The sequence below is a fragment of the Bos javanicus genome, chromosome 13, assembly GCF_032452875.1.
Source record: "Bos javanicus breed banteng chromosome 13, ARS-OSU_banteng_1.0, whole genome shotgun sequence".
Classification (NCBI taxonomy): Eukaryota; Metazoa; Chordata; class Mammalia; order Artiodactyla; family Bovidae; genus Bos; species Bos javanicus.
This window is the reverse complement of record NC_083880.1, coordinates 79438100-79450454: the sequence shown is the minus strand read 5'-3', so window position 1 is coordinate 79450454 and position 12355 is coordinate 79438100. Positions and strand designations below refer to the sequence as shown.

The following is a 12355-nucleotide window of genomic DNA, read 5'->3' as shown; positions in this document are numbered from 1 at the left end:
TTATAAAATGTAACTTGTAATTATACTGTAGAGGCACAAGCATTATGGTCCTTCCAAGCCACCACTGCATTTCTGGTCCTGAGCACAGTGCCTGGTGGGGGAAGAAGTTAGTGATTCCGAGTTTGTGTGCCGCCCCTCTGCCGTGGCGGCAGATCCCTTAAGCAGTCAGTGAATTGGGGATAATAATGGTGCCTACCTTAGAGAGCTGCTGTGAGTAAAACTCTTGCATGAGAAGAGTTTAGCACTGGGCTGGGATTAGATCTGTGCCCGAGAAAGGCAGCACGAGTGGTATTGTAGCAGGGCTTCCTTAAATATTGGTGGAATGAGCTGGAAGTTATGGGAGGTTATGGGAGTGCATCAGGCAGGAGCTGCTGGTGTCTTCGCAGAAGAGGTGACCTGCATCCTGAGTCCTAGAGGACAAAAGAAGGCAGGGCTGGCTTTGTGATTTGCAGTGCTGAATGCAGGATGAACACAAGGGGCAAGGGGCCCCCGTTCAAAAATTGTTCAGAATTTCAAGATGGCACAGCATAGCGTTAAACCAAGTCACAGCCGCTTCTGAGTGCATCCCCCTGTGCTGTTAACGTGGATCACATGCCCGGGAAGTGGCCTGGTAAAGAATTCTCCGGGGGACTTCCCTGGTGATCCAGAGGTTAAGAAACCTGCCTTCTAATGCGGGGGACTAGGGTTCAGTCCCTGGTCAGGGAACTAAGTTCCCACACGCTGCAGGTCAGCTAAGTGTGTGTGCCAGTTACTGAGCCAGCGCGCTGTAGAGCACGTGCTCAGCAAGTGGAGAAGCTTGCAAGCCTCCACAAAGACCGGGCACAGCTGGAAGAAAGGAAAAAGAGTCCCCCAAAGGTCACAGACAGTGATGGTTAGAAGCGTGGGGGACAGAATTCCATGTTCTGGCTCCATCTTGTTCTTCCCAATTCAGCCTTGTTTCCTGAGCCGCTCCTTCCTGGGAAAATAGAAGAAAAGACCATATAGGCCAGTGAAGACCTGAGACTCCGGGCAAGTTCATTTTGTGATCCAGGAATCTGTCATCACGGCATGCAGCAGGGAGATGGTGGCATTGGAACTGTTAGAAAAATGCTGTCCAAAGTGGGAAGCAGGAGAGGAAAAAACAAAGAAAGGTTTTCGACTATAAACCAGCCAGGCGCTGGGTAAGGTCTGCTCTGTACTTTTTACAACAGCCTCATGGAGGTGGGTTTTACAGATGGACGTCCGAGGCTCAGAGAAGGACAGCGTCGTGTCTGAGACGGTGGGGCAGTTACAGGATAGAGCTGTGGCGTGAGCCTGATGTAACACCTTCATCTGTGAGTCTGGTCACTGCTGGGCCCTGAGCTGAGGCTCAGACTTTCCCTTAGTCTCTTAATAATTGTCACAGTGTTCAGCTTGAGCACATAGTTTAAAAACGCGTTTTTAAAATGGAAGTCTTGGTTGATTCACAGCGTGGTGTTACACTGTGTCTGTTTCTGGGGTGCAGCCCAGTGAGTCAGTTATATGTTGAGTTGGCCAAAACGTTTGTTTGCATTTTCCTGTGAGATCTTTTTGGCCAACCCCACACATATATATGATGGTGGTTTAGTCACTAAATTGTGTCCAACTCTTTGACCCCCATGGTTCCTCACTAGATTCCTCTGTCTGTGGGATTTTCCAGGCAAGAATACTGGAGTGATTTCCTTCTCCAGGGGATCTTCCCAACCCAGGGATTGAACCCACATCTCTTGCATCTCCTGCATTGCAGGCAGATTCTTTACTTCTGAGCCAACTGGGAAGCCTTTTCAGATTATTTCCCATTACAGGATTTATTACAGGATATTGAATATACAATATGACAAAACACATTTCTGAGTCCAAAGAAGTCGATCCAGCCTCCTCATTCTGAGGCAAACTGTTGAAAGCCATATAAGAAGGGTGCTTTTAAATAAGTAATCATCCCCTTTCCTCCTGCTTGAAATCCACATTTAAACCTGATCAGAGACTTAAGAGAGGTTCTCTGACCTTTATGCGTTTTATGACTTTAATGGTAGAGCTGTCTTTCCAAATTAATAGCATTCAGTGGCCCTGGAAACACCAAAGCCGAAGAAGAGAGGGTCTTAAAGTCATAGCAGGCTCAGCAAAACTTTGTTTTGTTACTTGAAAGATCTGGCTTGGGCCAAGAAATAATAATTGGTAAAGGAATTATTTTTCTTTATCTTTGACTTTCCCCAAACCCAAACTTTATTTCTGAAGTGGGGAACCTGCCTTGCTTATCACAGGTGGGGTGTGGGTAACTGGTTTCAAATTTTCACCAGATGAATTCCAGGGGTCTTCATGCCAGGAATGTTTTCCCAGCCTAACTTGTGATCAAGGGCTAAATGAAGCAAGTGGATAATTAGCCTTGAAAGAAAGTGCAAACAGAAGCACAATTAAACAATTGCTGGTGCTTCTTTCCTGCTGGGGACATCTGGGCACAGGGTGAACCGTAAGTCGTAAGTCAAAGGTCTGTGCAAAATGGAGGGAATCTGTCTTTTCAGCTTTTTAGGACAGAGGTGGTGTAAAAAACGGAACTGGTATCTTCACCCTTCCGTTCTTTCCAGAGTGTTCCTCCCTGCTGCTCTGTGCACCCTTTGCCAGGTACAGAGCAACCTCAAGGATCTCACTTCCATTTGAGAGTGATGCATTTTTAAAGATTTAATTCAGAATCCACTTTACCGCATTGCTTAGGACTGCAGTGAATACGACTAAAATTTGAGGTATAAAGACACACGTGTTTCCTAAAATTTGAGGTATAAAGACACACGTGTTTCCTTTAGGACCTTGTATCGCAGTGGAGTTCGTCAGGAGATTGGATAGGGCAGGGAGCATGGGGTCACGAGTGGCTGTTGTTTAGCTAATAGTTAATTAGCTAAACGGAAACTCTGTATTCTTAAACACGGGCACCATTTACGTTTTCAGAGTATGAACTCTGTCCAGACGTGGGATGACACTAAAAAAGGCTTCATACTTTTTTTGAGAAGAGAATTACAGTCATGGTCTTTTACAACTTTTTTATTAAAAATCATTGTAAACTTTATTTTTGAAGTTGGCGTGTAGGTGATTTCCAGCGTTGTGCCAGCCTCTGCAGCACAGCAGAGCGACTCGGTTAGACACATACAGATGCTTCTTTCTTCTGTGTTCTTTCTGCTATGGCTTCTCACAGGACATTGAATGCAGTTCCCTAAAAGTCTGATTTTCCTGAAGTATAGTTGATTTACAGTGTTATGTTAATTTCTGGTGTACAGCACAGTGATTCAGTGATACATATATATATTCTTTTGCACTGTGGTTTATTACAGCTCATTGAATCTAGTTCCTGTGCTAAACACTAGGACCTTATCCATTTTATTCGTAAATAGCTTGCATCTGCTCAGTGATGGTCATTGGATATTCCTGCTGCAAGACTACTGCAAAGGTTTTTACTGAGGCTCTCAAATACAGCTCAGTAAGCAAAGCATTGCCCAGGCTTCTCTCATCAAGATTCAGAGCATTAGCTTTTACAAGTCTTAACTTAAAATAGGTCTTGCCAAACACTTTCCCATACATTTTCTGACAGATACGAAGTTTGTTATTTCAGACTCATAAGGTTCCTTTTATTCTTTCAAACTTCTCAAAATTCACTTTATTACAAACCACTGGTGAACTGATCTACTGTTTAACCAAAATAAAAAAGCAACCCCGGAAAAAAATCTCCCATGCAAATTGCTCTGTTATCTTTCCCAACAGGTATTTACCCCCTGCCGGGGGTGTTGGTCTAGTCCGTCATTATTGGGCACCAGAAGCAGGGGAGGACCATTTATATATTTATTTTAAAAGCCTCTGTTGAGTATAAACTTGTTAAATTTAAACTCCAGCCTTTCTTTTTAAAGTTCCCGCTAACTTAAACAAAAGCCCCAGGAAGTGGCCCGTGGAATTTATAATAATACTCTTCCACCGTTTGCCTGTTTTCACATAACAGTCTTTTCTTCGGCTTTGGGCAACGCAAGACAACCCGATTGGAAGACGAAAATATCAACTTTAAACCTGTGAACTCTGCCGGGTCTGCAGAGGCGTTTTCGTGTCAAGCCCAGGAAATGTACACATGCTATAGAATTTACAACTCATCACTGTCACAGTCAGATTAGAGTGCGAGTTAGAGAGTTATACATTAACCAGGGTTAGTGCATGGAGCTTGCTGCAGAGACCTACAAAGGCAGTTAATGTCCTGCGTTCACAATGAAAAATAGAAGCATAGCTGGAGGTGTTCGGGGGTCAGAAAATTGACCCCCACGCACTAGAGCCCTGGAATTTACTTTTTTTTTGCGGGCGGTTCTGCAGTTTGACTGAATTGTCATTTGCTTGTTTCGACTCATGGAAAACATCTGGTTTCTCTCTGCAGTGTAGACAAACTGCCCTTATTCTGAAGCTCTCATCCATGAAAAGCATGGTTTGGGCTCAATAGGTTTGCTTATGAAAGGCTTGGGGGTCCATCGCTGCAGAAATAAACAGATCTAGTAATTGGAAGTTCGTTCCCCATTATAAACTCCGACTCAAGAGACGGCTTGGGTGAAGTGGCCGAAGCTGAACGGGGTGCATTTATTTTATAGAAGGCATTTCATGATTTAGGATGTGGCCGGCAGGCAATCTGCCACTTAACCTTTGAAAAATCTCTTACCCAACTTCTGTCGAGTTTCTGCAAAGATGGTGAAAATCCCAGAGCCAAGAGGTTGGAGGTTGAGTGTGACAGGGTCTGAAAGAGAAGGGAGGTCTGGGGGGCAAGGTGGGGAGTTCTGTGTCTTCAGTCCCTAGACCAGATCTTCTCCTCTGTTTGTAAAGGTGTGAGTGCACGTTTTCACTCCTGTGCAGGACCAGCTGTGTAATTTGTGGTGCAGAATGAGAATCTAGGGTCCCTTGTTTAAAAGTTATTAAGAATTATGGTATGAAAAGAGTAGACCATTCGCCCAAGGGTAATGGGATCAATGTGAATACACAGGTCACATGAATACACAGGGCTGGGCTCTGTCTCTAGAAGCTTTAGGAGTCTCTGGAGTAGATGGAAAAAAAAAAAAAAGGAACAGAAAATCGGACCCCTTGGGAAGTAGGTCTGCTGACTCCCAGTGGAGTGTTAAGAGAGAATTTTCTTGCAGTCCAATAAGGGACTGTAGGGAGAGTGCCTCTCTCTCTCTCTCTCTCAGAACAATTTATTTATTTTTGGCTGTGCTGGGTCTTTGTTGCTGCACTAGGGTGTGCTCTAGTTGCGGTGCGCGGGGGCTCCTCCTCACTGCGGTGCGCAGGTCGCATTGCAGAGGCTTCTCGTTGCAGAGCACCAGCCCTAGGGCGTGTGGGCTTCTGTAGTTGCAGCCCATGGGCTCAGGAATTGTGGTTCCCGGCTCTAGAGCACAGGCTTAGTCGTCGTCGTGCATGGGCTTAGTTGCTCCAGGCCTTGGGGGATCTTCCCGGACCAGGGATCGAACCCATGTCCCCTGCATTGGCAGGCGGACTCTTCACCACCGAGCCACCGGGGAAGCCTCAGGCTCTCGTCTCTCTTGAGGTCTAGGTCATCATCACTGTCACTATGCCATTTCTCAGGCCTTGTTTTCCTTTGTCAGGAAGATGGGGAGCTCTGCGAGAGCGTGAAGGTTTCTGCTCTTCCTTTTTTGCAGGAACGCTGGTGGAACACTCAGAACAGTGGCTCAGGCATGGTTAGACATCATGTGCTTTGGACCCTTTCCACAGTTCTGAGATTCTTCTCTTTTGGGGAGTTAATCCCAGCCACTGCGTGCCTGGGTCTTCACCAGTGACTCTGGTCCTGTTTCTGTCCTGCCGCAGCGGTGGTTTCTTTACCACTCAAGGCCTTCTTAGAGATGGCGTGTCATTCAGATGTTGGATGTGGGCAGCAAAACCCCCAGTGATGGAACCGAAGCATGGATCTCTGCTTCCCCTTCTCTTTTCTTCCGGCCGCTTTCCCTCCTTTCGTTCTTCTGGTTTTGCCTTCTCTCGTCAGAACGAGCAGGTACATGTGTGTTCTGCACACAGATGTGAGCCAGACATTCTTGTTTTTTTAATTTGGAGGATATTGGCTCCCCAGTGTTGTATTGGTTTCTGAGGTACAGCGGCGTGAACCAGCTGTGAGTGTACACATGTCCCCTCCCTCTCGGACCCCCTCCTCCCCTTGCCCACCGTCCCACCGCTCTAGGCCATCACAGAGCACCCAGCCCAGCTCCCTGTGCTATGCGGCAGCTCCCGCTAGCTGCCCTTTTAATGCTCATGAACCGCGCAGTTTTCATCACCCCAGAATGGCAGCGTGACCCGAGATGTGCAGACTTACAGTCCGGCCTGTGTGTTGGCTCAGTGGAGCGGGTGAGACTGAGGGTCCCCCTGTGTGGAAGCTGAAAGCTGAGGCTCCTCCCCCCGAATACTAACATGCTAATGAGGGGCTGTGACTGAGACTCCCCAGGGACCTCGGGGCGGGGGTGCCCCTACCCCCTGCCCTCCTCCCGACATGGAGCCCGGTACAGTGGGAGGGTTTGTCGGAGGGATCGGCCTGCTGGGGTTGGTCAGAAACTGCTCTGCAAGCGCAGTGGATTAAAGGGGTTTTTGTTGAGGCAGAGCAGATGGACAGAGAGGCAGAGTTCAAATTAACTGACCGTAAATCAGAACCCTGCCATGGAAGGGGAAAGTCTGGGCCTGGTCACTTAGAGGTTGGAGCTAATTTAATTTATTATATATTTTTTCTTATTGGAAGAGCCCCTCATGTTAACTCTTAAAAAAAGAAAAATCATCGTGAAGCATTTAGAAAGTACATATGCCAAAGAAAAGGCTAAATCTCTTCTGTCCCTAGATTAACCTCTTTAGGATAATCCCCCTGATTTTGTCCTCTGTCTTGCTCACATATCCAGGCACATCCAGATGCAGTTATTGTTTAATAAGAATTATAACAGTGTTCTTCTTAGGGTTGGCCGTTCGGAGAAAACGTGTGAGTAGGTCTTGAAGATTAGAACACAGGCTCAGGGATGGTTTGGGTCAGGCCACCAGCATAAATTCCAATGAGAACACCAAGGACAGTGTGTAAATTTATGTTTGGGAAAGTTGGGGTGGACTCAGGCGAAGGAAAAGCTTACGGGCACCGGGGGGTGGGGGCAGGGGGACGCGCTGAATTTACCATCTTCCCTCCAGGAAGATCCTTGATAAGCTGCTCAGAAACAGCAGTGTGTCTGCTGTGCGGTTTTTCCCTGTTGCCCTCCTGGTGGGGCCAGAAGCATTGTTCAGGCAGGAAGAGAATTCTCTGCTTCGCACCCCCTGTTCATTCATGCATTTCTAATGAGCTGACTCTTAGGATTAGCACAGGTTCTCTCTGCAAAGACCGCAGCCTCACCGTCACCGATGCTTTAGGCCAGTAGGTTCCAAGGGTGCCCCCGCTCAGGCTGTCGGCTTGAGTTCTGGTTTATGGAAGCGAGGCTCTGTGGGAGTCTCCCTTTCCAGGGGAGGGAGGGTCCAGCTGGGACCGGCTAGCCATCTTGAGAGCCCTCTGTATCGTGTCTAGACGTCATTCGTGTTTGAGAGCTCCCCTTTTAGCACCAGGTCTCCTCACTGTTACCATGACAAAGTTTAATTAAGGACAGACATTAGTTAAAGATCAAACCCCGTGGAACTCAGAAAGAATTGTTTCAGTTGAAGTCTTCGGAATGCTTTGAAGCATCTCAGCAGTGATGAATTACTGGAAAGACCTGTGGCATTAAATGATGTGAAAAGTGTCAGATAAAATAATCTGAGCTGCGTGCACAAGTTCCTGGTGGGTGAATGTTGGGTGTATGTCAGATGAAGGAGCCCACAGTGGGGGACAGCAGATTCAGGACCCCTGGACTTACTAAATGGGGCTAACAGGAGGTGCCAGGAGCATGAAGATTTTGGTGGTGGTGCTCCCTCGTGTGGGGATCCCGTCCATCACGAGGGTAAAGACCCACATCCTCCGCAGGCTTGTTCACAGCGTGCTGGGCCACCTGGCCGCCCACAGACCTTCATCTCTGTGCTCCACGCGATGCTTCTGGTCTTGCTGAAGGAGTTCCAGCTTGCGGCCACATGCATACGTGTGCTGCTCTCTTTGTCGTCTCATGCCTTTTTCCCGATGCTGGTAGCCAGAATCATCTGGTCAGGTCTGACCTCATCTTTTCTGTAAAGTGCTTGCTGACACCTCCCCAAGCCCCACTCCGTTCACTTATTATGTGTCTCTTGCCGCCTCTGCTCCACGGGTGCAGGTCCACGGAGCCCACCCTTGGATCCCCTGGCCTCCAGCAGGTGTTCCACTGAAGGGGCTTGAACGTGGGGTGAGTCGTCACGTGCCTTCGGGGTGCCAGCCACCATTCTCCGTCCTCCTTCAGAGGGGGCGGTGTCCGTCCTTCCGGCTTCCTTTCTGCACCCACCTGTCTCCTGTCCTTCCACACACTGTTTTGTACTCACAGCATCTGTCCTGCTGTCTCTCTCACAGCTCATGGGTTTGCAGACTGCAGCTGGCAGACCAAATTCAGCCCACCACCTTGGCCCGGGAGCCAGGAGTGGTCTTTACGTTGTCCAGCATAAACGTACAAAAGACTATTGGCCTTTGGGGGGAACAGCTGTTGGGAGACTTGAGTTGTTTATTGGCTGCAGAACCTAAACCGTGTACTGCCCTGCACTCCCCAGGACGCCTCTGTTGACTCCTGCACGGGACTGTGGGCTCTTTTAGGATGAGGGACTGTCTTCTTTGAATTCCTAGACCATGGCACTTTAGTAAATGTTTTTTGAGTTGAATTGAATTTCTTGTTTTTTCTTCCTTCCTCTGAAGTCAGGTGGGGTGCGCCTCTTTGTGCTGACCTGTGAGACTGGGAGCAGATGGGGCCTCTCTGAGCCCACTTCCCTTGTCTGAAAGCTAGAGATTATATCTTTTCTGATGGCCATTGAGAGGAGGAAGTTAAGCCATTAGGATGTCAATGTGTATATAGCGCTTAGCATGGAATCCATGTTTAATGTTATTATTTATCCAGATAAGCATGCAGCCAGAGTTGTGTGGTCTGATTATAATCATGTAAGCCATTTGCTGTTGTTGAGTCGCTAAGTCATGTCTGACTCTCTGTGACACTGGACTGTAGCCCGCCAGGTTCCTCAGTCTGTGAGATTTCCCAGGCAAGAACACTGGAGCGGGCGGCCTTCTCCTCCCCCACATACAAAGCATGTCGTGTTCATCCCTCAGCTGTGTCCGACTCTTTGGGACCGTGGACTGTAGCCCACCAGGCTCCTCTGTCCATGGGATTCTCCAGCCAAGAATACTGGAGGGGGTCATTTCCTTCTCTAAGGGATCTTCCTGACCCAGGGATGGAAGCAGGGTCTCCTGCATCGCAGGCGGATTCTTTAGTGTCTGAGCCACCAGGGAAGCCCGTATGAACCATACTGCATAGCAGTTGCAAATTTTAAAAAGTCATTTTGGGTTAGCTGCTTTCTTTTTGGTGGTGCTGAGAATTCAGTGTTGGTCTTTTGACCGTGGATCTGCCTTTGGATTTTCTTCCCCATTTCTGTGTGTGGATGTGGCTAAATGAATCTTTTATAGTGCTGATTCAGAAGAGCCTCTAAAGTGCCATGAGGACAGAAGATCTGACTTGAGGCCTGTGAGTCCTTCCAGGGCTCTCAGAAGTGGGGATCAGGTTTTGAATTGGTCTCTGCAGCAGATGAACCTTTTTTCAGAGAGGCAGGAGATGCTGTAGCTGCTGGGTGTGGGGGGCACATCCTTCAGGGTGTGCAGGCTGGCGGACGCTCTGTAGAGATACAAGGAGTTGAAATGAATTCAGACGTGATATATCGTGGGCATGTTTCCTTGCAGGGACGGTAAAGGTGAAGAGCTCCAGCATCCAGGTGGGAGACCTTATCATCGTCGAGAAGGTGAGAGCGGTGTCTCGCGGCTTGTGACGGCTGCTGCCTGGGTGCGCGTGCGCGGGGCGTGGTCACGCTCACTTCACGAATCCTGCCCTGCGATTCCTGGATCTGTGGCCATAAGCTTTCTGGGCTCTACCCAGCACCTTTGCCTGGGAGAAACATGAAGCACACACACAAAATACTGTTTCAAGGTTTCTGTGCTGCTTGGCCCGAAATCCCGCTTGCAAACACGAAGAGTATAAGCTCTGCTTTCCTGTTTGATGTATTCTTTGTTTGGGAGTCTTTTTGTTTTTAACTCATCATAAAGTTTTTTCCTAGAGGCCCGCTGCCCGTATCAGCACATAAAAATATTTGTCATTTGCCTGTTGAACAATTTCAGGTTGTGTATTTTTGACTTGAATGTTGTGCTTTTCTGTCATTTTATGGGGAATAGGGGTTAAGTGAAACAGAACTGTAAGAAGGCCACAAACGCACTTTTAAAAAGAGCACTGTTGTTATGTTACTCCAGCCAAGGCTCGTATCTCCCGGTACTGTGTACGCTGGGAGGTGCTGGATGCGGGGTGGCCCCGGAGAGTCTTGGAATCATACTTGATTAGGAAAGGACTGCATCTCAGCTTCTTTCTGTAGGAAGTGAACTCTGCTCTTTTAAAAGGATTAAATCTAAGAACTCACAGTTGATTTGAGGTAAAGCAAAGCTCTCCTGAGTGGCAGCTGCGAAGGCCCTCGCAGACCTCTTTCTCTGTGGCACACTTTCCTGTTCACAATTACACGTGGGCTGCTGCTGGCGACCCTCTTTTTTTTTTGAGCGTGGCTTTTTTTCGCTTCTTCCTACTTGACTTCCTTATGTAAATCCCACCCAAAGCCAAACATCAAGCCGAAAAACTGGTCGAAGCAGAAAGATGAGGCTAGCCTACGTCTGTCTGTAGTTTCGGCAGACAGCCTGGATGAGGGCCAGCTCAGGGAGCAGGCTTTGGGCCCCCCTGCCCAGGGTCTGCAGGCTGCAGTTGCAGGAGGTAATGGTTGGGTTCGCCAGAAAATGGGAAGCTGTCTTTTCGAGATAAGATTTCAATAGGGGATTAGCAGTGTAACAGCAGCAGCCCAAGATTTTTCAGATTCAAAAACAGGATAAATCCCCAGCTCTGTCTCCGACAAAGGCAGACACTTAAAAGAGGCTGTGGGTTTTGGTTGCCCCCTCCACTCCCCACCGAGTGGGCAGGGGGTAGGGGGGTGCGAATCCCCACACAGGGGCACTCACGGTAACAGTCTCTCTGTTCATAACACAGAACCAGCGGGTCCCTGCCGACATGATCTTCCTGAGGACATCAGAAAAAAACGGTAAGCATCTGGGATCAATTTTGGAAACAGCCATTAACCTTTCAGTGGTGATTTGGCAAAATAATCATTTGAAAATGTAACAGAAGCGGATGATCATTTTGGAGCCATGGAGGCAGACCAAAAATGTTTCTTTTCATAGAGCAGTCTTTAAAAAGCAGGGAGGGTGGGGCGGGGGGCTTGGTGCGTGCCGGTCAGCAGCTTCTGATCACGACAGCAACAGTGGGACCTCTGCTGAGTTGCCGCTGGGGGGTCACATGCGGTGGCTGGGCATCCCCCGCCCCGCGCTGGGCTGCGTTCAGCTCAACCTCTGGAGTTGGTGGGATGAGGAAGTGTGTCTAACACACAAAAGCCAACAGCAACAGACTCTTCTGAGAAGATACTGGGAGGTGTGTCGCGAGGTGGGGCAGAGAGAAGCCGGGCCGGGGAGAGCGGGGTGGCCTTCCCCCAAACCTCGGCTCACGAGCGGTGGGGCCACGGTCGCCCCGCCCGTCCGTTTATTCTTTGTTTACAGCCTGTTTGCCTTAGTGACCCTCTCCAGTCTCCTTCAAGACCCGACGTGTCACAGTTACCACTGTCTTCCCGTGTCCTGGGGGTTTGGTTCCAGGACCTGCCCCCCTCCCCCCGCCAACCGTGGGTACCGAATCCACGGATCCTCACATCCCTCACGTGAAATGATGCTGGTCACTCAGCCGTCCGCATCCACAGCAGGGTTGGAGGCCCGGCTGTATTCCCCGGGGTGGCTGCCCCCTCTGCTGCCTGCCTGCCTGCCTGCCTCATCATTTGACTCAAATCTCCTTTTTATTTTTGTTCTTTAAGCTGTTCTCAGGAAACAAGGCCATTTTTCTCTTGCCTAGCGGGCAGAAGCAGAGATCTTTGAACCTCAGAAAAATCCACGTTTGTATTCTTTGGAGCTTGCTGCAACCTCATTCTGTGACGAATTTAATAAAAGTGAGGATGAGGTTCATATTTAATTTGTTGTTGTTGAGTCGCTCAGCTGCGTCTGACGCTGTGACTCCATGGATGGCGGCACGCCAGGCTTCCCTGCCCACTGTCTCCTGGGCTTTGCTCAGACTCCTGTGCATCCAGCCATCTCATGTTGGTTCTCGCCCCCTTCTCCTCC

General features: G+C 48.8%; 1 protein-coding gene across 2 annotated transcripts in view; it reads left to right on the top strand.

Moving 5' to 3' along the window:
• The window catches only part of ATP9A (ATPase phospholipid transporting 9A (putative)), a 127052-nt gene that overhangs the window by 39546 nt on the left and 75151 nt on the right, over nucleotides 1–12355 (top strand). For both annotated transcript variants that reach the window (XM_061437975.1, XM_061437976.1), the window contains exons 5-6: nucleotides 9848–9906; nucleotides 11184–11235. In XM_061437975.1, coding sequence (XP_061293959.1) covers nucleotides 9848–9906; nucleotides 11184–11235 — 111 coding nt within the window. The remainder of the gene's footprint in view (nucleotides 1–9847; nucleotides 9907–11183; nucleotides 11236–12355) is intronic.